The sequence below is a fragment of the Furipterus horrens genome, unplaced genomic scaffold (genome assembly GCF_987537825.1).
Source record: "Furipterus horrens unplaced genomic scaffold, mFurHor1.1.pri manual_scaffold_4, whole genome shotgun sequence".
NCBI classification, from domain to species: Eukaryota; Metazoa; Chordata; class Mammalia; order Chiroptera; family Furipteridae; genus Furipterus; species Furipterus horrens.
Genome location: NW_028327174.1, coordinates 36316084 through 36342301, shown reverse-complemented (window position 1 = coordinate 36342301; position 26218 = coordinate 36316084). Strand labels below are relative to the sequence as shown.

The 26218-nt window shown below is 37.0% G+C and overlaps 1 protein-coding gene and 1 pseudogene across 1 annotated transcript in view; one reads left to right on the top strand and one right to left on the bottom strand.

The window, feature by feature from the left end:
* Window positions 1–26218, top strand: part of ITPR2 (inositol 1,4,5-trisphosphate receptor type 2) — a 438944-nt gene that overhangs the window by 167991 nt on the left and 244735 nt on the right. The window contains exons 22-28 of the mRNA XM_090272941.1: window positions 399–592; window positions 4202–4331; window positions 6632–6689; window positions 8038–8203; window positions 9241–9414; window positions 24360–24449; window positions 24564–24689. Coding sequence (XP_090129067.1) covers window positions 399–592; window positions 4202–4331; window positions 6632–6689; window positions 8038–8203; window positions 9241–9414; window positions 24360–24449; window positions 24564–24689 — 938 coding nt within the window. The remainder of the gene's footprint in view (window positions 1–398; window positions 593–4201; window positions 4332–6631; window positions 6690–8037; window positions 8204–9240; window positions 9415–24359; window positions 24450–24563; window positions 24690–26218) is intronic.
* On the bottom strand, window positions 10853–11539 carry LOC150011519 (signal peptidase complex catalytic subunit SEC11C pseudogene; annotated as a pseudogene).

Sequence of the window (26218 nt, the reverse complement as noted above, 5' to 3'; positions counted from 1 at the left end):
TTTGGGTTCCCATGCCCAGCTCCCTTTCTCGTGGAGATTGGCAACCTTCCTTCAACACTATTGTAAATGTTAGAGCCTCTTGGTGTGACAGTGGGTAGGACCTCACATGTTCTGGAAGGACCTGATTTGCCTGTCCTTCAACAAGTCACTCTTGGGGCATCTCATGGAAACATTTTCCAAGCAAAGTAAATTTTCCTTTTTAAAATCTATCATTTTGAAATGTGTCTGCAATGTCTTCACTTCATCTGCAAGGGAAGCCAGAGCAGCAATGATGCTTCTCTTCACTCTCCTTAACGCTGCCCCTGTCATCGTTTCAGTCTTGTCGTGACCAACTGAAGATGGCAGTTGTTTCTCCAGGTGCTGTGTGTGTGTTGACTTAGGGACTTTTCTTGTGCCAGGAAACAATGTCATGAGAACCATCCACGGGGTGGGAGAGATGATGACCCAGATGGTGCTCAGCAGAGGTTCCATCTTCCCCATGAGTGTGCCTGATGTTCAGCCCAGTGTGCACCCCAGCAAGCAAGGGAGCCCCACTGAGCATGAAGATGTGACCGTGATGGACACCAAACTGAAGATCATTGAGATTTTACAGGTATGTGGCATCATGAAAACAGTCACAAATACCTAGTTGTACTTACTGGTTTAATTTCTTGTACTTTTTGCTTCAAATCACCATGTAAATATTCTGAAATGCTCTTGATCTAAGTTTATTTCTTTTAAGATAATGACAAGTCTGGTAAGGAATCTCACACTGACACTGTTTAATATATTAATTACATTTTTTCATTTCCAGTAAATATATGAATGATGATATCTAACAGTGATGGAGTGCTTTACAGGGGACAAAACCTCTTTCCTATGTATTTTCTTGTATAGTATTTACCCTCATTTACTTTTACCTTCATTTAAGAAGGATTTCAGAGCTGGCAAAGTCAGTGGTTGAATTCTAGCCTCTTTTCTATTTTTAATTAAATTGGACACATGGTTCCATGGATCCAGATTTATCATTGTAGCAAGAAACTCATAAAATTTTATTTATTATTAACAGAAGTTTTAATAACTGGTTTTATATTGATTTTAGTATTTTATATAAGTGACTATCTCTGTATTTTGTTGCCAAATGTCCAGGAATAACATATATAATATATAAAATTTATGTATAATATATCATATATAATTTTTATACCTATAAGTTAACCTAGTTTTATGGATTTAAAGGAGGAAAATTATTATTTTATGCCCACTGCTTTAGCGAATAAATTTCCCATTATGGTAGCTATGCATTCTTAACATTGTTTTTAAAGTTTGAAAAGTGGTTTTATGATACCTAAAATATATATATAGCATTTATTTTAGATTTGGAGACTGGAGCCTGGAGTTTTCAAGGATGAATTAAGATTCTGGATACAGTTAACTGTCTTTAGTCATAATTTAAAGTAGACTGAGCTACCTGAAGTAGGTTAGTAGTCCAGGAAAGGCCTATACATTTTTATTTAAAGTAATTAGATTTCTAATCATAAGAAGTTTTACAGTTCCTCCAGGAATTCCGAGGGCTGAACCCTGAGAAATATTGGCAGGCCTCCCAACACTGTGCTCATGACCCTGAAAGTCACTTAGGCTTCCTATTCTGAAACTGAGAAAGGTAGTGATCACCTCACCTTTGATCATCCTATCCCAGCTTAACATCATCCTACTCATGGGACAACCTTTAAAGTATGTGATCTCATTTTAGCCCACAGTTAACAGAAAAAATATTTAAAAATTCTCTAACAGCTAAAAAATTGATGAGGTGGACAACCTATGGCAGGGCGGTTTAGAGCTGACTTGTTTTTGCTGCCTCTTTTGGGCTCTTGATGTATTTCTTATTGGACTACTGTTCTCACTGTTTTTCTGTGTGTGTGGGTCAGGGTATGAGTCGCTGCATCTGGGTCTGTGTTCCCGGGTGCTGTTCTGGAATGTGTTTCATTTTTAGAATAGCTCTTGAAGAATTTCTTTGTTCCCACATTCCTTAGCAAGTCCCCTGCTTTCTGCTGCTCTTCCTCCTCGCCCAGTGTCTTCCTTTCTTTTTCCCATCACTTTGCATAGCTCTCCTTTTTAGCCTGTTTCTCTCTCATTCTCTGTCTTGATCTATATCTGGCCCTCTCTCAACACTCATTCTCTGCCTTTTTTAAAACATTTTTTATTTTATTGATTTTTTTTTTAGAGAGAGGAAGAGAGAGAGAGAGAGAGAGAGAGAGAGAGAGAGAGAGAGAGAGAGAGAGAAACATCTATTTATTGTTCTACTTATCTGTGCATTCATTTGTTGATTCCTGATGCGCCCTGACCAGAGATCAAACCTGCAACCTTGGCATATAGGGGTGACTCTAGCCAACTGAGCTACCCGGCCAGACCCTCCTTTTTCCCCCACTCCTCCCTTTCCCTCTTTCTTTTCACTTTCCATTGATTTTTCATAATTAAATACAGGGTGGGGCAAAAGTAGGTTTACAGTTGTGAGTACACAAAACATAGTTTATTCTTGTAGTATTATATATTAATTATTATTTTCCCTACAGACAACTGTAAACCTACTTTTGCCTAACCCTGTATATTAGAGGAAGAAAAAAATTGATTTTGGTCATATTTATAAAATACAATTCTATGAAGTTTAGTAACTTGAGCAAAAAGTTGATGTGTTTTGTTAATTTGTATTTTATTAATTTGTTCTTTACATAGGTTTAAAATAGAAACACGTTTTGCAATCTAGCCTTTGCTCCCACCATTCTGCTCAAGCTGCCAAATCCACTGACCCTGTCTCAGGCCTCTTTTCCCATGACTTGTCTCCTGCTTTGAAAATTCCCTGTTAGCTAGAATCAGGGCAGACAATATGTGTTGCAAAGCTCACTACATGCTAATAAAAGAATCTCTTTCATGTTTGCTTTTTGCTTTAGGTTATATGCTCTTCAAAGGCAGGTCTTATATCCATGGAACCCTGTTTATACCCTGGCGCTTTCCTCAGTACCTAGCTTAGCAAATGTTTGTTGAACTTAACTGAACATAGAGACTCAACATTGGATCTATAGGTGTAAATAATGTGTTGCGTGAGCAAAAAGGAGCAAAATTGATTTAGGCTGGAGAACCAAAAAAAGCTTCAGTAATAAAAAAAGTTTTAACTGGACCTTGGACAGTATCTCAGAAGCTGGTTATTGGTGAAGAAGAAGACTGTTCAAGGTGTAAAGTGGGCATTGCACACAAATGTGAGAAGTCAGGAGAGAAGCGGCAGGCGTTCCATCCTGTGCTGTTGGAACAGAGAAGAGAGAGAGAGAAAGAGAGAAAGGGGCAGAAGAAGTAAGGGAGGGAGGAGTGTGATGCAAGCGTGACAGAATGGGGAAAAAGCTAGATGGTACCACACAGTACCAGCTTTTCTAAAATTGCATGACCATTGTTTACTGTCCAGTGAAACTCGTGGGTGTGCAGGGGGCAAGATGGTAATTTTACTGGGACAAAAGTTTACCACAAGGCCTAGGTCAGGCACACTGGGTGGAAGGTAATTCTGTGTAAGACCAATTCTTTACTGTTTCCCTTCTCCACTCAGAAATCTGTAGAACACATTTTTACTTCTATGAGCTCCACTACATTCTATACCACATGATTTAGTCCTGGATATTTTTCTAATTATGTTAACAATATGTATTTTGTTTTCCCAACTTGATCATCAGTTTCTCAAGAGCAGTGGGTGTTTGTATTCTTCATAGTGCCAAACAAACAGGAACCTTGCTGGCACTTTGTTCCTATCAACACATCACTTAAGGAGAACAAGGAGAACAAGACAAACCCAAGGAAAAACAAGCACTAGTGAAGTGCATCCATAGGCTATTAGGATGCTGTGACTTCAGCTGCTCTTTGTAGCATACATCCAGGACCGACTGTGGTATCATTACCTCTTCACCTAGACCCATAGGATACTTCTACCTGGAATATTCAGAAAGTAATCATGAGACGTCAGGTTTTCTTTATTCAAAAAAGTGCTTTAGGAAACACATCCCTTTTCTTAGTCTCATGACCGGTGAACTGCATGCAACTGAAGCGTTAAATGTTTACTGGTCAATTTCTAACTAGTTCATGCGACATTTTAGTAATTACACTCTTGATGTTGTGTATTGAATTGTATTTTAAACACTGTGCTAACGGAAGAAAATGATGTTGCTTTTAATGTTCCTTGCAGTTCATCCTGAGTGTCAGACTAGATTATCGGATCTCCTATATGCTGTCCATATACAAGAGGGAGTTCGGAGAGAACAATGAGAATGCTGAGGCGCCCGCCAGTGGCTCCCCAGACACGCTAAGCCCATCAGGTACCTCCTTTGTGACACTGTTTATTCTGTGTGTTCTGTTTCCTCAGGGACTTGAAAGTACCTTTCATACTTTAAAACGCAGTGGAAGTACCCTCCACCCATGACACGAAGGGACTGAGTCAGAGGGTGAAATAACTTGCCTCGAATGGCAGGGGGAGTATGTGCTGTTGATTGGTGCTTAAATGCAGGTTCCTCGGTAATCAGAACTCTGTGAGGTGGAGGTACTGCCTATTGAGCCATTTCACAGATGAGAAGACCAAGGTCAGAGGGGTTAAAGTTACTTGCTGAAAGTCATGAAGTGTGGAACAGCGATTCCCTCTGAAGCCTCTCCAATCCAGAGTTGAAATCTTTTAAACATTGTACTATTTTGGTGAAAATCCAAGGCAATTTTTTTTTTTTTTTTGCCTGGATCAAAGAACAATGTGAAATGCAGCCATGAGAGGGAAGGTGTTTTATAAGAAGCCGTTGCCCAATTCCTGACATGCAGACATGGCATTTCCCCATGGTATGAATGTCTGAATGTGGGTGTTGGTTTTCCTCTGTATATATGTGTTGTTTTTAACTTTGCATGGTTCTATACTATTCCTGTATTTCAATTTTTCACATTTAAAAAGTAGAAGAATGAAGCCACCTTATCTCTGAGTATAGGATCATAATGACAAAAGCGTGTAAAAACATTGTGACTATAGAAAGTACCTTATGAAACCTAAGAAATAGTAAATTACCATTATTCTGGATAAATCAGGCTAGCCATGGCAGGCTGTAAACCATGTCGCATTAAAGACTTAGCCAGTTAACAAAATTCTTTTTCTGGGGACAGGATTTGTATACAGATGGGAAACTATTTTCTAACCACGGCCACTATGACAACATCAGGAACCCTCCTCTTTGTATGTCGATCAATTTGACAGGAATGATTCAGTGATTTTAAGTGTTTAGTTAAAATGGATGCTAGACCAAATGTTCTCCTATCTGACTCAGTACCACACAAAAGGCAGCATGCCTTTGCACACGGTTAAGCTTGCCTAAGCGAGAAGTCATTCTGGCACGTTTGCAACAGTGTTGTTTTTATGCTTCCCAGAAGTGCAGAACCCCAAAGGGCTGTTTCCAGGAATTATATGGCAGAACCAGAAAGTCTTGCTGGCGGTTGCATTGACAGTAGCATAAAAATTATTGGCTCTCAAGAGCCAGAATTCTGGAAACAGGAGCTCTAAATGTCAGTAAAGTGTGGGAGGGAAAGTCGGGGGCACCCCCGGAAAAGCAGTTCTCTGATTTACCTGATTTCTGGCGTTGGTTGTATTTGTAACAGAGAGCTTTCTGGGGAGAATTCTTTTCCCCTTTTTATGTCTTGCTCTGTTTTCTTTTCATGCCTTGGAAATGAGAAGTCAATTGTGTATTTATCATTTAAACATATAATCTTAATCAAGATATCTTAAAATGTTAGTGGTGGGATGGGTGCGGAATCATGATTGGTTCATATAAAAGTAATTAGGCACTCTGTCCCAGGAGAAGAGGTATGGAATTTGAGAGGTAAGCTTAGGTAAATAGACCATGTTGTTTTGAATTATCATATACCAGTCACAAGGTTCATTATAGGTATATTTTGATTCTTTAAAAACATTATCCTAGCATGCCATCACCCATTTAAATTATATGTACATGTATATATACACATGTGTATTTGATGCACACATGTACACACATATAGATGAAGCAACTTTGTAAATGATCCTTTCAGAACTGTTAAATATATCTTTAAAATATTTTTTAAATTTATTTTTACTATTACCATTTATCCTTCTTACTCCCCTGCAATAACCACACTTAAATATATCTTTAAAAAATATGTATCTTTGACTATAGCAAGATATACTTACAAATGTAAAATTCAATTTAAATTATTGATATTTAAATTGGAACTATATTGTGACTTTTTAAATAAAAGTCCTCACCCAAGGACATGCTTATTTATTTTAGAGAGAGGAAAAAGGAGGGAAAGATGGAGGGAGAGAAACATTGATGTGAGACAGAAACATCCATTAATTGCCTCTGACTGCACCCTGACTGGAGACTAAAACTGCAACCCAGGCATGTGCCCTGACCAGGAATTGAACCTGTGAACTTTCTGTTTACAGAACCACTGAACCATAATGGCCAGGGCTATTATGACTTTTAAAACTCTTAATTGACTTTTTGTGGCATAAAGAAATTAAGATAAAATATTTTAAGGTATATAAATAGATATATTGTGACTTAATTGTGATAAGATAAAGAATAGATTTTACCATTCATCTTTGCAGCTATTGTTCCTGATATAGATGAAATTGCAGCTCAGGCAGAAACTATGTTTGCTGGAAGGTATAGTAACATTTATGTTTTTTTATCTTGTGAATAACATTTTACTTAGAATTTTATCAATAATTTATCACTGTTCATCTCCTATATCTATTTAATTTTAGGTCATGCATTTTTCCAGAAATGAAGCTGCTAATTTACAGTTGAAGAGAAAGCATAACTTTTCCTTTTGGTCAGGTTAAAAAAGGACAAGAGAACTGAGATCACTGTATTGAACTTTTCCCTGAATTCTTTTCTTTCATTAAATAATGACAGCATACCAATGACCTTTAGCTCCCCTGGTAAAAATATTGCGGCATCTTGCAAAACATTGCTTCCCTAAATCTGAGAAATTTGAGGCAAGAAACTCATTCTTTCAATGTCATCATTAACTTTATATACGAGAAATAAAGATATTCTTTGCCAACTGGAAGTATACATGATTAGAGAAAATGAAATCCTGTGGCCTGACTGCCCTCCTCTGTGATCAGCAGCCCTGCCAGTTATTGTTTTTAAACTTGTTTCCTTCTTTTTGAGAAACGAAACTAATAGCAGTCAAAAAGAAAAGTAAAAAAAGTAAAATGTCTAAGCTACAAATTACCGAGTTTCCAGCATTTGGTTTTATTACCGGTTTCCCATGAGAACCTAAACAAGTTTATATTACTAAGCCTTTTGTTGCATTTTCTTTGGTGAGAAAGACAAACAAGAATGAAGGATCAAGGGAATCAAAAAGGGTTTTTATCTCTAGTGAACGTTTGGTTTAGCTTTGTTTTTACATTGTTTTGCCAGTTTTTGTAGTTACCATGTGTGTTTTCCTATCCAAGTGTTTCATTATTCCTGAGAAGGGAGAATAAACCAGTGTCTGATATTCACCTTAAACTAAGTGGACTTTTCTGTCCAGTGGAATCCTGCTCAGCGTCCAAACGTATGAAACACACAGCTGCTCCGGCGGCGGCATGCGTGTCTGTGCACTGCCCTCCCCCCGCCCTGAGGGAAGTCAGCCCTTGGTGTACAGCCACCCGAGCGTGTCTTATCAGCAAACACTGTTGGGTTGATTCAGATTCCTATCTTTTTCCCCCCTGTGCCGAGTTGACCAACTCATCCCGGTGTGCCTAGCAAACAGTGCCAGTGCGGAAAGCCCCACATCCTGGAAACCCCTTCCGCCTTGAATGGACGGGGACAGTTGGTCACCCCTGCTTTCATGGACAAACACAAGCTTTTCTTTGTGCTTTGTTTCCTTATCAATTACATGAGAGAAGAAAAAGAAAGAAATGTCTTCCTTCTTGCTTTCCAGTTTGGGGAAAAAAGTGATGTAACTCAGAATGTATACACAATTTTATATGATACTTAAGAATTATTTTTGGTTTTGTAGAAAGGAAAAAAATCCAGTTCAACTTGATGATGAAGGAGGCAGGACGTTTTTACGGGTCCTCATTCATCTGATCATGCACGACTACCCTCCTTTGCTGTCGGGAGCTCTGCAGCTTCTGTTCAAGCACTTCAGTCAGAGAGCGGAAGTTCTACAGGCATTTAAACAGGTAGATTGAGGACCCTCAGTGGTTCCAGAGCAGAAGCTCTGAAAGCGGCGTTGATAACATCCAACCGGACTTCATGGTGACAGAGTTAATGAGATTATGCAGCTGTTCCTGGGGACACTTCCTGTTTTAAAGATGGATATGGCCTTGTCAGAAACCAAGGCATGATCTATTTTGAAAAGAGTTTCCCACAAGTGATTTTCAGTTAATATCTTTAATGTACATGACAGGCACTAAGATTTAGGAAGGCACTGGGGGATAATACTATATTAGGAATTTTGTTGCCATAGCTGCTATTTTGACCCCAAATTTACTGATAAATTTGGGTAGGACAATCAGTAGCACTGAAATAAAATGTTATATGACTAAAAAATGTTGACATCTAAAGGAAAAGAATTGTTATGGATCTAATCTTCTTCTTTGTCATTTTTGAATGGCATCAATTTTGAGTCTTAATAAATAATAAATTCCTAAGTGCTTACATGTGTTTCACTAATATTTATTTTATTCAATAGAGCATTGGTCTTTGTTAGGAAGCTTTAAAAGAATGTTTAAAAGATGAAATGAGTACTTATATAAATTGATACAATTATGTATATATTTGTATGTAATATAACATAAATTATGATAAGTTAAAGTTGATATGAGGTTTAGACTGTATCAAAATTTTCTTCCACTTATTTTTATGTTTCTATTTCTTTTAAAATAGGTAGAGAGAGTCTCAGAAAAATTAACTTTAGCAGTGACAATAGAGTTAGGGTATCTTTTATCTTAAATTACTCTTCAGGACTTTGAAAAGCTTTGTTAGGTCTCCTTCCTTTTACATATGTAATTCTTAACACATGAATATAGTGGATAGTGTTTACATATACTTTCAGGTAAGTTTTCATGGTCAATATACATCTAAAATATCCATAAATATTCTAGAATTATTAATCTTCAACTGATAGAGACTGTTAAAAGACTTGGAATTTTAGATATACATGAAATAGAAATAAAGTCCTTAAGTAAATTAAGGGTTGAAATTCTTCTGTTTCCAGGTGCAATTGCTGGTGTCCAATCAAGATGTAGATAACTACAAGCAAATAAAGGCAGATCTAGACCAGCTTCGACTGACTGTTGAAAAATCTGAGTTATGGGTTGAGAAGAGCAGCAGCTATGAGAACGGAGAAATGGGTGAAAATCAAGTAAAAGGCGGTGAAGAGCCAATTGAGGTTTGTTTTCAATATCTATTTTGAAATAATTCCAATAATATATTTTAAATCACATGCACTACAGTGATAATTGTATATAAAGGTAAAAAATTTTTTGAGTTAACAGAGAATAAAATTTTTATTTTATAAAAATTTATAAACCTGCACTTTGAGTAATTCCCATCAATTGCTACCACTTCTTACCTCATTTGCCTACTTTTCCACTCTTCCTCTTTCCCACTATAAATGGTATAATCCAGGAATCAGGACAATAGGAGGGAGCAAATGGAGAAAAAGGAATGGGTTCTAAACCTGGACCTAAGAAAAGAGGTGAATTTTTGCTGTCACCATTCATTGTGGCTATTTATTGCAGCTTATAAATCATTCCCTTCATTATTGCATATCCTTATATGGTATGTAAAAATATCTAAATGAAAGGATGGATGGTATGCTTTATTGTCAACATGAAAATACCAAAAATCTATGTTTGATTTAAAGAATAGTAAGATGATGATCATAAATCTTCTGCTGTATTAGTTTTAGTTTTCAGTGGGTTAATTAGTTGCTATTTTAACATTTCACTAAAGACTAAATAACCATTAGAATTTTTTAAGCAGTGTTTTAATGGTAATACTTAGAGAAGCAGACCAGCGCCGGTGTCATAATTGATAATATAGTAAGTTTCTTAAGGCAACTAAAAAGTTGCTTTTTAATCTGCAGAACTGTCAAGCATTTAGAGGGGTTTAACTACCTCTGCTTTTTTGTTTGTTGGAATATTCAAAATATTTTGTGGTGAAGAATGATGACAGAATAGCAGATAGAGTCATCAAAATGCTGGCAAGTTCCGAAAGGAAGTTCAGCTGGGGGGTTACTGCTTTCACTTGTCTCGGGACCAGTTACCATTCATCTGCACCAAATTTTTGACTTAATCTTTTAGGAACTTTTTATGTGATTCATAATGCTTTTGTTGTTGCTGTTGTAATCAAGTTCTTCCACAGCATATTTGAGTAAAATTGACATTTATTTAGTTCTTCCTATATACCAGCTATTTTCAACTGGTGTGCCATCAGAATTTTTAAAACATTCAGTACCTGACTATTTAGTCAGGGGCGCTGACCTCTTTTTGCTTAGATCGTCAAGTAAAATAAATGACTACAGCCAACACAACAATAGCTGTGTGGTGTGAATGAAACAGAATTATACCTATTTTTGTCAGATTGGCAAAAAATATGTTTTTTGGTGTGCTGCAGAATTTTAGTAATTAGTTTATGTGTGCCATGAGATGAAAAGGATTGAAAATCACTGCTATATACCAAGTCTTTATAGCAGACATTTTTATACATGTTACCTCCTTTTAAATGTTACAACAGACTTGGGAGATCATTATAGAGATCATATTTTTTTTTTTTTTTTTTTTTTTTTACTGACGAGGCATTTATTTGGTCAAGACACAAAAGTCTCTCCACATTGTTTCCCTTTTATACAGAAAGTGGAACGTTTCAAATATATTAGTTTTTCTCTTTTTCAATAGAATCCATTTCAATCTGGTCCCAGGAACTGCTTCTCATTTTATGATTCGCGTTTTAGTAACACATACGCACCCATTACAGCCAAAAGAGCGTACTTGAATTTTGGGTAGTCGTTCATTATTATGGTGGCCATACCAACATATGAAGAACCCTCTGGCTCTTCCCACCACGTCCTTCTCTTCCAGCCAGTTCCGGCCTTCTTTGTACAAGCCTCTGTCGTCGACTTCATTATTATCTCCTTTAGTCAGAAATTTGATGTCTCCGTTATCTTTTTCATGAACTTTGATTACTCTGTGAACTATTGGAATGTCCCGTCCTTCCACCTTAAAAACGACGATTTCACCAGCTCTAATAGGGTCTTCCCGGAAATTTGTTAGGAACAGAAGGTCGCCCCTGTGAAAGGCTGTCTCCATGCTGCCACTTAGCACCACCACGATGGGGCTCTCGCTGCCAGTGAGAATGATCAAGCCTTTCCAGATCATGAGCGCAGAAGACACGATCATGGCGAAGTTTAAAACCTGGTAGTAGAGCTGGCGCTTGTTCATCTTTCTCAAGTCCCGGAAGATGTCCAAGCCGGAGGTGGGGAGATGCGTCCCCACAGCACTGGCGCGCACCATGCTGGCGTCTTGGGGCCAAGGGGGGCCAGCGGACTCGTGGAGTTACTGACAGATATAGAGAACATATTTTTAAGGATGAATCAACTGAAACCCAAGGATTTCCTCACTGCCAAGCAGCTCTGTGTAACTCAACTGAGATTTTTAACTCAGGTCTTTCTTTTTGTTAGGTTCCAGGCTCTTTAATGTAAGGTTACACTTTATGATATAAATACAAATTTTCTATTTTGGGTCAGTGCTATATATTTTATAGATATATAAGTTTTCCAATTTATTTGTATAAATTTGTTCACATTCTTTTATTGTTTTCTATATCTGTAGCTTCATACTCCTTTTTCATTTTTGATATTGCTTATTTTGTTTCTTTTCTGTAGATCAATCTTACCACAGTTGTACCTGTTTTATTTATCCTTTTTCAAGAACCTGCTGTTGGCTTTGCTAAGCTTTTGGATTTGTTTCCTATTTTATTATATTTATTCTACTCTTCTCTAACCTTTTATGTTGGCATACATTTTAGACTTTAAAAAATTTAATGGTTTATTTTTCTTTTACAGAGCTGTATTCCACAAATTTTGACAAATGGTATTTTTATTATTGTTTGGTATTAGATATTTAAAACATTTCCATTATGATTTCTTCTTTGGCCCAGAATTACTTGGAAGTGAGTTTTAAAATTTCTAAATGTATAGGCAAAATTTTTGTTATTGAATTCTTAATTAATTAACTGTGACAAGAAAATAGGGTTATGATGATATCAGTTCTACAAAAATATTTTGAGACTTGCCTTTTTGGCCCATTGCCATCAGGTTTTATAAGTGTTCCATGTGGCCTTGAGAAGAATGGGGATGAGTGCAGGATTACTTATATTTGACTAGCAAATCAAGCTTATTAATTGTGTTTAAATCATCTATCTACTTACTACTATTTTTGTTTTCTTAACATTAATTATTGAAAGAGATTTACTGACATTTCCTACTACAATGTTAGGTTTACCAGTTTCCTCCTGAAGTTCTATTAATTTTTACTTTATATGTTTTAAGGGTATTTTATTAGATGTTATAAATTTAACATATTTTTTATTAGGAACAAATTATTTTTATTAGTTGAGAGTTCTTTTCTTTCACTTCTGATTATAGTATTTCATGTCTTCTGGCTTCTGTTGTTTCTGTTGAGAAGTTTGCTCTCTATAGAATAGTGTCTTGCTTTAATTCTGAAATTCCAATTCAATGTATGTTAAACCTTGTTATTACCTCCAGATCTATTTGTTTCTTTTAAAATATTTTCCATACATGGGACTTTGATCTGAATTTGAAAAATTTCTTCAGATCCATCTGAGTCTCTTTAGGTTATGTTTGTCTTATTGGCAGTTTACTTCTGTTGACTTTTAAGTTTCAGCCATTATACTTTTTCATGCCTGAAATTAGATTTTTTTCAAATATATTTGGTCATTTTTGATAATCTTCTATTGCTTGCTATTTTTGTGATTACATGTGGCTATTTTACAGCTCATATGTAATAATTCCAGGATTTAAATTACTTAGGAGTTTTTTATGATTCTCACTCATGTTGCTTATTTTGTTATATTTTTGGTCATCTTTTATTATGTGTTCATATATTTTTTAAAATAGGCTTTCTTAGAGCACCTTCAGATTTAGAAAAAAATTGTATAGAAAGTATAGAACTTTCCCATATATTAATTAACTCTTCTCCCCACTTCCTCTACTATTAACATCTTGCACTAACATGATACACTTATTACAATTATTAGCCAACATTGATATGTTATTATTAATTGAATTTCATAATTCACTTTATATTCACTCTTTGTGTTTTCAGGTCTGTGGCTTGTGAGAAATACATGTCATGTATCCATTGTTACAGAGTCATACAGAATAGTTGGACCTGAAAGTCCTTTCTGCTCCACCTGTTTGTCCCTTCCTCATGGACTCTTGAGCCCTTTGCAACTACTGATCTTTTTACTTTCTCTGGTTGTGTTTTCTCCAGAATGTCATATAGTTGGAATTATACAGTATATAGCTTTTTGCAAACTGGCTTCTTTCATTTAGCAATATATGAGGTCTGTCCAGAAGGTAGCCAGGCATGTAATATGAAAAATAGAGACATTTCTTGAAGAAGATGCAAGATACAAGAAGCACTATACATAGGACAATGATGCCTCAGACCCCTTCAAAGTAGGCACCTTGGGACCTCACACAGTTCTCCCAGTCACCATCACCTGCCCTATTTCAAAGGTGATTTTAATTCTGGGAAAAGCCAGAAGTCACAGGGCACCAAATTTGGGCTGTAGTGAGGCTGAGTCACCTGGGTGATTTGATGTTTTGCCAAAAAACTCTGTGCGAGACGCGATGCATGAGTGAATTCACTGTCATGATGAAGCTGCCAATCACCACTTGCCATAGCTGTAGCCTTCTGAATCATCTGAATAGTTTCTGTGGAGGGATGTTCAAGCTTAACACAAAATTTGATACAGATTTGTTGCTCTACTTGCTCAGTCATTTTGAATGTGATGGCTACATGCTCACTCAACAGCGTCTACCGCCCCCACTGACTAGTACCGTGAAGTTGTCATTGTTCACGCATGCACATTCCAGTCCACGCTCCTTGGCTGCCAGGTTACATTGATGTTGCTCAAATCATTCTCGTTATATTAACAATGGTTGGGCATTTTCTGGACAGATCTTTTATATTTGAGGTTTTTCTATGTCCTTTTATAACTTGCTAGCTTATTCTTTTTAATCTCAGAAAGTACTCCATTGTCTGCAGGTACTACAGTTTGTTTATCCATTCACCTATTGAAGGACATCTTGGTTACTTCAAATTTTGGGCCATTATGAGTAAAACATTTGAGTAAACATTGAGCTCCAGACCTGGAGGTTGAAACCTGGCATGTTTTCCTTTTCAGAGTATTTATGATGGCCTATGGCTGTGGTCAGGGGGCGCTGCAGGCCCGAGACCAAGTCAGAAGGCAGGAGTCTCTGGCTGAGTGCCTCAAATTTGACACTTGCTCAGAGTTGTCTTAGACCTTGATTCTTGGATTTCTCTGATCTGGCTTCAGGTTACATTTTTCCCCTTTGTAGATGGAGGTTGTGGTCTTTTGGGGTCATTTTTTATTTTCTGTTAACCCAGAAATGTACCTAAAATAAGTTCTATATCTAGGATCTAGTTGTTTTGTAATACAGGGCCATTTGCAGTTTTAAGTTCACTATTCTTGCAAAAGTCCTTGGGAATGTGTTTACTTAGATATTTAGTAATTTAAACATATTTTTTATGAATTTAGATTATTTGGAACTTTGTATGTGGAATGCCTCTGAGGCTTATGTTTAATCCAGAGAAGGTTTCATTTGCCTCTGTAAGGCACTTGGAAATGACATTTTGTAACCTTATTAGACAAAGTTTTTGGCTTGGGACTTTTAGGGCCCCTTTATAAGTGGGAATTCTAGTCCCAATCTTGAGTAAAAGTGGGCCTGTTTGGGGGAGTTTTCTCCTCCCCTCCTGTTTTTTGGATTCTACCGAGCCAAATCCAAAGAGGCACCCTTTACCCTTTGCTCTTTGGTGGGCCGCATCTTCCCCAGGTTCACCACTGTGGGTGCCTCCGTTAGGCTCTAAGGCAGGGGCTCTGATTAGACCTTCCTCCTTGCTTGGGAAGCAGGCTTTGCTTCCTCTCCATGGTGAGTGTGTATGAGATATATTAAAACTCAGTGTCCAGGTCATCAGGTCCAGACTGATGCCCTCAAGGCCAAGAATAAATCCAGTGTTTGACAGCGGCTTGGAAATTTTGATGTATATTTACTTTTTTTTTTGCCCCCATGTGCTTCCTTCTCTTAACTAAAAAGAGATATTTTAAATATTTTATCTATCACTTTTAGATGTACAGTCAGAGAGATTTTTCTGCATTTCTACTTTGTCATATTTTATATTTGACAATTCTCAACAGGTGACAACTCTTTTTTATTTTGAACCCATGTATTTATCCTTGTAATGTCTGTTTACTGATGCCAGGTCTGAGGCAATGTCAGCCTGATCTGAACCTCCTCTACTTGATTGCTGTCATGTTTTTTCCGAGCAAACTCTTTCATTTGAACATTCTGCTTCAAGTGTTATTTCAGTCTGTTCACTATGGTACTTACTTGCTTTTGTACACACCTGAATTTCTCATTTCCTTTCTTAAAGTTGGATATCTAGAATCAAATCTAGTATTTGAGATATGGCTCTTGCTGTCAAAGAATGCACATGCAGAATGGATACCCTTAAAGCCATATGACCTGATGTTTGATTCAGTACTGCACTGTGTAGCACCTTGTGGGCCTGACTACTTGAAGAAGGCATCACTATTTTGAAGGATTGGGAGGATTTAGTTGGCTAATGTATTCAAGGATAATAACAAGAAAAGAGAGTTCAACAGGAGTAAGTGATTTGTATTTGAAGTTGCTGGAATTTGTGAGGCTCTGAAGATTCTTGGGTAGGGATGTGGGTATACTACCTGGGAAACTTTGGCAGAATCCAGGATGGTTCAGCAGAACAAGAGGCTGGAGGTAGGGACCAGTTAGGAGCCTCTTGCCCAAATTCAGGTGTGAGGTTATGGAAGCATGAACTAGGGAAAAGGTTGTACAAATGTATAGAAGTGGGTAGACAGAGAAGCCAGGAGTATAGTACATTATAATAGATTAATATAAGGAGAAAAAAGTGAGAAACTACTAAATTACTAACTTGTATGCAGCCAGATAATTATATTATGCAGTGAACCAGCTGCCAAAGACATTGACAATTTATTGCAAACAGGATGAAACAGGCCACAATGTAGCAGGCAGCCTGCACACCCCCAGGCCAATGGTGGTAATCATCCTTTGTCGTTGAGTAAATCTTTACAAAGGCTCTGAACATGGGACTTTTGGCTTGTTTTAAAACAGCTCATAATGGTCTAACTTTGTTCCCACTTAGATATCAGAAGACAAGATAACATTAATGTAATTCTTCATTTTATTAATAAAAATGCTTCCAATAACATAAGCTTTTTATCCCCCCTCAGTGTTTACTCTGGGCAATAAATGTGAATTTACGGTCCATCTACTAACAGATCTCAGCATATGACCCAAAATTATCCCATTACTGTAGTTGATCTCTTATAAATAGAGAAGAGCATGGGATGGATCTGGTAATCTAGTAAATCTGTTGCATCCCTAGTGCCTGTGAGCTTTATTACCTATTGTATGTTATAGCATTTCCCTTTGTTAAACTCCTCTTCCTGGGCATTAAATGCTATACCCTCACTGCTGAAAGCGTAAGGGCTAGAGTATAAAAAGTTGGCAACATCAATAGTATTACTAATTCATCACATTCAAATACATGTTGTCTTCTAAATATAGGAAGGAAGGATTAACTTAGGAAACTGTATCTGAGTGGGTTAAGTCAGGATTGCCCTGCATGCTCATCCACCTCTTTATTAAGGCTTGAGAAGCAGGTCACTCGGGCATCACAGTGCTCATAAGAGAAGTGCCCACTCGTGTTATTTATTTTGGTGGTTAATTTTTCTTCTCAATGATTGTGTGTCTGTAGCGGTATATCTCTCTTTATCTTCCATCTGTACACCCTATGTGTGGCTGCCTGCTTCTTTTAAAAAAACTTTCATTGATTTAAAGTCTGATGCTTACACCATCTTAACTATTTTTTGCTTCAAAGACTTTATTTTTATTTTCAGAGTTTGTAATTGAGTTTTTGTTGTATTCATGCATTTTAGATTTATATCTGCTGGTTCTTTCTTTATATTTTTTGTTATTTTAATGGATGTGTGAATGGAATTAACAGAAAAATGTTCCCAGGGGCTCACTCTGGGTTGTCTGGACAACAAGCTGGTCAGACTGTTTTCATGAGTGTGGTGTAGATGGGGATGGTGCATGGTCTTCTCTTGTAAGAGCTGTACCCTCATTTGGGTTCTCATGGGACCTGTGGCTTCTGCTCCTCAGCAGGAGCAGTTCAGTTCCTATGGGCCCCATAGCTGGAGTCCCTGATCAATTCCTATCAACAAAAGTCACCTAAATCCAGACAGCCTAGAGCTAGGAAGTTTGTGTATGCCTTGATTGATAATTTATTCTCAAATTTGCCCTGTTAGAGGTTTCTAGATGTGGGGGCAGTTCCTGGGAAATCTAGACCCATACCCTTGTTCAGCGGAGTGCTCAGCACCTTTTTGTAGGATGAGGGAAAGAGGGGGCCACATGTCTTTTCTTCTCTTACTGACGCCGGGCTGGTAGTTTCCCCTTTCCCAACGGAGCTATCCCTTCTTATCCCCTTATCTGTGCTGAGTGATGCTGTGGAGTTATCCTGAGCATGTGGCGACCACAGAGGGATCCATCTGGGGCAAGAGATAAAATTAATCACTTTACGATTATTTTAAACAGCTTTATATTTGAAAGTCCTTTCAGAAGAGTTCTTGATTGTTTGCTTTTCATTGGGAATGATATAATGTCATTGCTGAGTGTTTTGTATGGTCTTTCTTAACATTAGCTTTCCTCGGAGGCATTTGAGTTTTAGTTTGCAGGTTTAGTGAGAGAATGAATTTAATTCCTTTCTTCCTTCTCTCCCTCCCTTTTGCTCCTTTTCTCCATTGCTTCTTCTCTGTTTCTCTCTAGGCACACCTTTGGTGACTGATGTTTTTGTATTTACCTCCACATCCCATTACTCTTTGAAAGCAAAAACTGGTTTCCATCCTTTGCCTACCACATCTGATCTTTTTTTTTTTGATGAAGCACGCAGGTGAAGAGGCAGGTCCCTCTAGAAGGATATCTCGAAAGAAAATTGTGCTTCCCAAGTGTTAGTACTTTGACTCTGCACAGCAGGTGAATAGTTTGATATAAACTTTGTTTCTTTGGCAAAACTTGCGATTGTCTAACTCCTGATGAATGTAACTGGAGAATGTCTAACCTTCATGACTTGGTACAAAAAAGTCCGTGTGTTTTAGACAGAATCTCCTACATGATCTGACTAATGAGGGGCATTGTGGTAATTATATGAAATACTTTCATCCACTGATTTTGGAGAGAGATTTTCTGAGTTTTCCTTTTGTAGGATTTATTTTCTTGTCTTTATTTACTATTTTTTGCCCCAGACCTCATCATATATTTATTTTACTTGTTTATGTGACATTATGTGTATGCTCCTGTTATGTCCGGACTCATTCTACTGAAGGTAATTGCTAAAGATGAGTATCACTTAATAAGTCCTTCATAAGGCATAGAGCTGAAAACTAATTTTTGGTTTTGAACCAAATGTTACTTTACACATCCTCATTCTATTTGGTTGTAATGCAAATTCTTATGTAAAGCTTCTATCTCCTGAATTTGGTTCTTTGAATTACTTCTACTGTAAGAATCTTTTCCCCTCTCATGTCCTGGCCTACATTTAAATTAATGCTGTTTTAGCCTAAAATTATTACCCTTTATGTTATAAAAAGTTACTATCTGATCGTTTGTTTTCACGTTGACATTTGTTCTCAATTTAAGTTGTTAGTAAGGATTCAAGTTCCTGTGTGGGTTCTTTTCCTCAGTAAGTGGCTTACAAGGAAACCGTGGAAATTGATTCATTCCCATCAGAACATATACTTGTATGTGTCGTTAAACCAGGCATCAACATCTCTGTAATGTTTTCTTGCTGAAGAGTAGGACTAAAAGATTCTGCCCTTTCACATTTTGTACATTCAGCCCCCTCCTCACAGCCACATCAGGATGTGCTACAATATGACTGTGACTAGGGAAGCTTCCTTCACAAACAGCAGGTACCAGACACAGGCTCCACAGTACTTTGTTATTCTAGGCCACCCTGCTGCCTAAAGGGTTGCCTGCCCTTTCTACATTTTGGGTAATAGTGGCAGGGATTATATAAAAAACATATTATATATTATACTATATAAATATTATTAAAAGTATTACATAGAAAGTATTATGCATTGCTGTATTATAATGGGTGTCTGCTGCATTCTTATGAAAACAGCTGTTCATTTACATTGAACATACCCATCATTGCTATATTTCCTGTTTTTTCCAATATCTCTCTAAGTGAGGAGAATGCAGTTGAGTGGCACATCCTTTTTTGTTACCATATTTATCAGAGATACAGATAACCAAGGATATATGGGGTGTTGTCTAGGACATTGGATTAACCATCATCAAATACTAATTCATATGACATCAGATGAGTCAGAAAATAGCTATATTGAATTTGTCTTGGGGCAAAGGGAAGGGAAAACAGGTTTGGGGTACGATTAGGGCTGTGTGGTTATGCTCTGGAAGGGAAGGGATTTGGGCCTGAGTTGAGCGAAGTCTGGAGGGAGGTTATCCACCAATATTGGTGGACATAGCTTCTTCCGTGGACTGTAGACCTTGGGCCAAGTCCACAAGCAGCTTTAGGTGCCAACTGGGGAAGCAGAAACTGTCAACCATGACCCATGATGGTCCAAATTAGCTTTACATGGAAGGTCAGGTAAATAGATCGAGGGTGATGTTCAGGATTCTGCAACCCCTTAGGTATCTTCCTAAATTACTGGTATGTGGTGTTACTTTTAGATGGCAGGAGAAAAAATACCTCATTATCCTACAGAGAGGTTATCATTCAATTGTCTGAAGGAAGTGACATTTATTATGTTTTGGAGGAGGTGAGAAGGGAAAGGGAAGATATTTGACATCTGAAGTTGGGAGGAAGGTGATTGGTGAATGATGCCACAGATTCAGTTGAATAGTGGTTACAGAAAGAGAAGGCCAAGGTTACAGATGGTGGGCAGGATGCTTTGCAGTCTTGCTGAGAAAGGGCATCCTTTAACTGTAGTGGGATAGGGACAAAGAGAAGACAAGCACCGAGCGATTTTAATCATGCAGCTGCAGATGTGGCAGTTCTGCATTGTTGCATTTGGGAAGTTCTTTCTTAAAATCATGATTTCCCTTGTTTAGATGAAGGAAATGGATCCCCATTAACTGGTGCCAATGTTTAGTTGGCCGTGTAGTTCATACAATGTTATTTTCTTGTATTGTTTTGCTTTTGATATAAAAGAATGTCCTTGCCTAATGAAAAATAAATTTCAGGGGGAAGCTGTAATCAGATCCAGTTTTTGTTTAGGTATTCCCTCTAAATCTGTACCTAGAATCCTGCTGTCCTTCTAATTTCTAGACTCCTAGAAATTTCTAGATCCTTCTAGACTATTCTTGCTATATTGTTTCTGAATCTACTACTTTATATTACAGTATGCACTATGCAATTAAAAATCTAGATGCCACTATAAAATCACTTAACTAAGCATCTTTCCATATTCCATTTGAGGAATAAATTTAAATTCTTCTAGATGACAGGAAGCAATTGCGATAAAGTATGAGTACTTTTGAAGTGCCATCTTTATTCTGCATCACTGTTGCCAAAGGATATTTTGCCACTATAAGCATACCACTGTTCTTAGGGTTATACATTTTTTTAGCCCACTCAGATTCAGGACTTTGAACAAGTTCTACTTTGACATTTCCCACCTTACTAGTATTTTGTCATTAGAATATAGGTAGGGCTTTGTAGATCTGGCCACTGACCTAGGACCAAAGTAGTATAGGATATTAAAAAGACAACCAGTTTCTGCTCTTTCTGGAGGAAAATGGTTGGAACATCTACCACTTGGAGCATTTTGGCATCAAAATAAGAAAACAAGACCTAACTATAATTATATAGTTTACATATTTCTAAAATTCCCCTAATCACTGCTTTGGAATCATCCAGATGTTCTATGGGTTCATATTTCTGTTTAATTACACTGAATTATTTTCTGTAGTTAAAAGGGGCTGTTTATTGAATTCTTCAGTGTTGCCTCCTTTTGTTTACTGCTGGCAATTTTAAATTAAAATAGTTATTCTTCATAATTTTTACACTTACAGAGGTTAGCATTGTCTATAACGTCCCCTAGGCTGAACTAAAGGGCTTTTGTAATGTAGTATGATTTGCCTGAGATTACTTTTCTTAAAATAAAGCAGTTGCTTTTTTCTTCAGGTCATTGTTTGAAAAATAGACTTGAATATATCTGCCAAAGGCTTGCCTTTATTTTTAAACTGATTTTTTTAAAAAGTTGACATATATCAGAAAGATCTCCTTTCTACCTTAGGAGCTTTGTCAGTCTTTGGACTTGGTAATATTCTAATCCTGCTTTGTAGTACAAAGCTGGTTTTCTTTAATACTTCTTCCCTTACAGAAAAAAAAAAAAAAAAGAATATGGTCTTTTTAAAAATTCAGCCTTCACTTTTATGGTCAGAAAGGGAAATTTAATTATATTTCTAGATTTTGCAATTTTTACTCACAATAAATTATTTTTGCTCTCAAATTATGTCTCATTCTTTGACCCCAGTCTCTTGCCATCTAAATAGTTTCCGTTAATATTAGCACTTGGACTCCTTCCCTCTCCTGCACTGGCTTTACCTACATATATAGTTTTTCATTTTCTTCTACAATGTTTTAGGATTCACTTAGTGTTCATTGTCTTGCAGACAATGTCTTGAATTTTTTTTCTCTTTACCTGGGGTCGTGATGGACTGCTTTTATTTTCCTCCTAGAGTTTATTTGGATAGATAAATAGCACAGCACCGGAATATAGCAGTAATGTGTTGAGTTGCTGTCAATGTTCATATACTTTACTTTTTCCAATTCTGATTCTGTTGAGTGCAAAAGACAAGGTGGTCAGAAAGGTAGCAGGTCATCTTGAAGAATATCACGTCACAATAAAACAAACAGAGTGTAAAGAAAATCGTAGTGAACTGCAGAATCGAATGCTAAAGAAAGTTTTGGTCATTATAGTCATTGGCACATAAAGCACTTTTAGCATGGTGTGCTGTGGATTATTCTGTTGAGAAATTTAGTGGGAACAATGATCTGACATGCAAGACTACTTCCCAGAATGGGCAGGATCCCTGGAAGTGCTTGGTTAGCCTCAATGGAGCCGTATTTTTAAAAAGAGAGACACAGTAGAGTGTAGAAAGTACCTGTGCACAAGAAACAAGAACGCAGCAGGGAGAGGAAGCAGGGAAGATGCATTTTCAAAATCCATGCGTCAAAGACTTCTTTCTCTCCCAGGCACCGCAGGGGATGTAGGTTTGTGGAGGACACTGGGCATTTTCAGGTGGAAAGAGGACAGATTGTGTAAAGGAATTTCTATATGCTCAGTAAATTGGGAGAAGAGGTTACTTGCTAAGGAAGAGTTTAGATTGGGAGCCCCCGTCTTAGACAATATTTGCCTGGGGAGAAGCACAAAAGGAATAAAAAACTTATGGAGAAGCGGTGCAGCCTCAACATGGATCAAGTCACTGCTTGCAGTGTTTCATCAAAAGTCTTTGATTAGCAAGGGACGTTTTTTCTTTCTTTATTTCTTGTTTGCGTTTATTTTGTGAGTTGCATGGTACATAGTAGAAACAACAGCTTGGTATAAATGAAATTATATCTATTGACTTCATATATTTTTGTTACTTTTACCTGAGCTTAGATTGGGGTCACCTTTAACTGAGTGAGCCCAGTACCATCACTATAGGTGTTTTTCGACTCAAGTTGAATTTGACGTGTATCCCAACTGCAGTTTTTATACATATTGTCAATCAGGGAGGTAATCAGCCCCACTTTGCCTAACTGCCCACTTGCTTGTAACATGCGCTGTCAGTGGTCGCCACTCTCTGCACACTGCTACGTTTGTTCTTTCTGCCCTGCCATCGGCTTAAGGTGACTTCTTCACCTGACAAGTATCCCGTGTTCTCCCACGAGTCTCTCATACTTAACTGGTTTTCATCTTTCAAGACCTTGGCTTCAACTTAACCTTCATAGAGCTGTCTAAAACTATAGCTAGTTCCCCCCACCACCCCTCTGAATAGTGAATTCTGCTCAGTTCAAATCTTTACTTTTATATTTCTCCCTGTTTTCTTAGGTAGACTGTAGTTTTCTTGTGGGAAGGATCATGTCTTATATTTCTTTTAAGTCCATTCACCTTGTCTAATATCAGGCAGCGATTAAGTATTAAAAATGTTTATTTATTAAATTGTTTGTAACTGATGTTTTATTTTCATATGGTGACTCCAATAGTTGATATTTATAATCTGTATACTATACATTCCTTTTTTTATTGTATGCTACAGATAATGGTTGCTATAATGGAATATTTTTGGTGTTCTAGGCCCTTTTAGTAAGATTTGTTAATTGAGTAATTTATAATATTATTTTAACTTAAATGCTATTTTCCTTTCTTCATTTTTGTGGTTTTGTACATGCATGGTTGGCTCTAAGTCATGACTCTTTAAGGATGTCATGGTAACCTGCCAGAGAATTCTTGGGTTAAGGTGTTCTTTCTTCTCATTCCTGAAATGCTTTTCAACTGTCATTCAATTCTCCTTTACTCATATTTTCCCCTGAAGTTCATCCTTGATGATATAATTATACCTTTTAGGTCCTGAATTTTTACTATTCCTTTTCCTATAGGCAATATAAAACTGTGATGTGTCAGATAAATTTAACATAAAAATACACTGATGATGTTATATGTAATATATTTTTTTATTTTCACTTAACTCATTAATTATTAGGAATGCCATTTATCTTGCAATTTGGTTGATATTAGGAAATGGTGATTTGCATGGCTCATGTAAGCCAAGGAACTTTATATTGGATAAAAAAAAAGTACAAAGAAAACGTTTAATTGAATAATAAATTCTTACAAAATAATTACAAAATGTATTTATTATTTATTACAAGATAAATAAATTTGTTACAATGCGATATATGGCATAAAAATATATATTTGTGTTTATTTTAGGATTCAAACATTTTAAGTCCAGTGCAGGATGGAACAAAGAAACCTCAGATTGACAGCAATAAGAGCAATAACTACCGGATTGTAAAGGAGGTCAGCAGAAGTAAAATATTTTTATATGGGTTTATGTTTGCATGGCAAAGAATTTCTGTGCAGAAATTATATTTAATATTAGGTTTGTTGTATTCATTGTTCTTCTTTTAAAAGATTTTGATTAGGTTAAGTAAACTCTGCATACAGAATAAAAAGTGTCGGAATCAACACCAACGGTTGCTGAAAAATATGGGCGCTCACTCAGTGGTGTTGGATCTGCTGCAGATACCCTATGAAAAGGTTAGTTCTTAGCTACATCTTTTTATATTTTTTTATTTTGATACAATTTTTACATAGAGTAAAGTTACAATGAGTTATTTCCTTGAACTATTTGAATGTTGTCAATCTGATTCCCCATCACCCCTTATCCCTTTAGTGTGTATTTTCTACAAACAAGGACACTCTTCTACATAACCACGTGACAACCATCCAGATCAGGAAAGAGTATGACTCTACTGCCACCTAATCCCCACAAGCCATTCACATTACTCCCATTTCCCCAGTCATGTCCTGTTTGACAGAAAGCTCCGCTTTGGAAACAGGTGCTGTTTGGTTGTCATGTCTATTTTAATCCCCATATGCTGAAACTTTCATGTCATTGACATTTTGAAGACAGACCAGCTATTTGAAAGACTGTCCCTTCTTTTGGGTCTTCTGATGTTTCCTCACAGTTAGATTCAGTTATGTATCTTGGAAGGAACTTAACCGAAGTGACACTAAGTTCTTCCCATCACTTCCTGTCAGGTGGCACACAAATTGATTTGTCCCATTGCTGATAATGTTCATTTGATCACTTGATGTCTGTCAACATTCCCTACTGTTAAGTACTCATTGTTCCTTTGTAATTAATAAATATTTTGTGGAGAGTTTCTTTGAAACTAGGTAAACAGCTCATTTTAAATCAAACTTTCAGTTTATTCATTTATTTATTTTTACCAGCATGGACTGTAGATGCTCATTTTACTCAATAGGTAATATTAGTTCCCTATGATTATTTATTTGGATTCTCAGATTGTTCCAGATTTGGCCAAGGGAGCACCTTTAAGCTAGTCTCTCTGTCCTCTAAAATGTCCCCATTATTCTTTGCTCTTCTGCACATGAAAATGTTCTAGGCTCACCTTGCATTCTTCTTGCTTCAACTCTGGAATGAGCCATTTCTTTGCATAGCCCCAATTCTGTTTGAGGGAGAATGTTATTTAAAAGCAAAGTTTTTAGAACTAAGTGTATTTTTGCTATTGGGGTTTTGCCCCTGCAGGCCCTCTAAATATTCAAAGCTAGAGGAATATATGTGTGTGTTACTAACGTTCTCATTTATGAATACTTAGTAATGACTAACTTTTCATCACTGCTGCTGCCTACTCTTCCATATGAGTGCTTTCTGCACCTCATTCCATTCAGACACTGACACACACAGGGCGGATGCCCTTTGGGTCTCTCTTGGGTGCCAATGTGCCCTGCCAGGACTCTTGGTGTAGACGCTCTTCCACTTGGACTTTTACTCTTCATACAGGATTGCGCCCCACCCCTTAGTTAAATTTAGTGTGTAAATTTATAAATTACTCTATTCCTTTGGTGGCATAATTCATACTATGGTAGAGAATGAAATAAAAGCATTATTGAAAGGTAACAAAGCTATAAATCCTCAGCATTTATTATCCAAATTATTTTACCTTTGATTTTGGAACATGGGCATTGGACATGTGATCAAGTTCCTTCTTTTAATAACATAACAGTAGAATTGAGTGTTTTACTCTGACTTTGTGGTATAG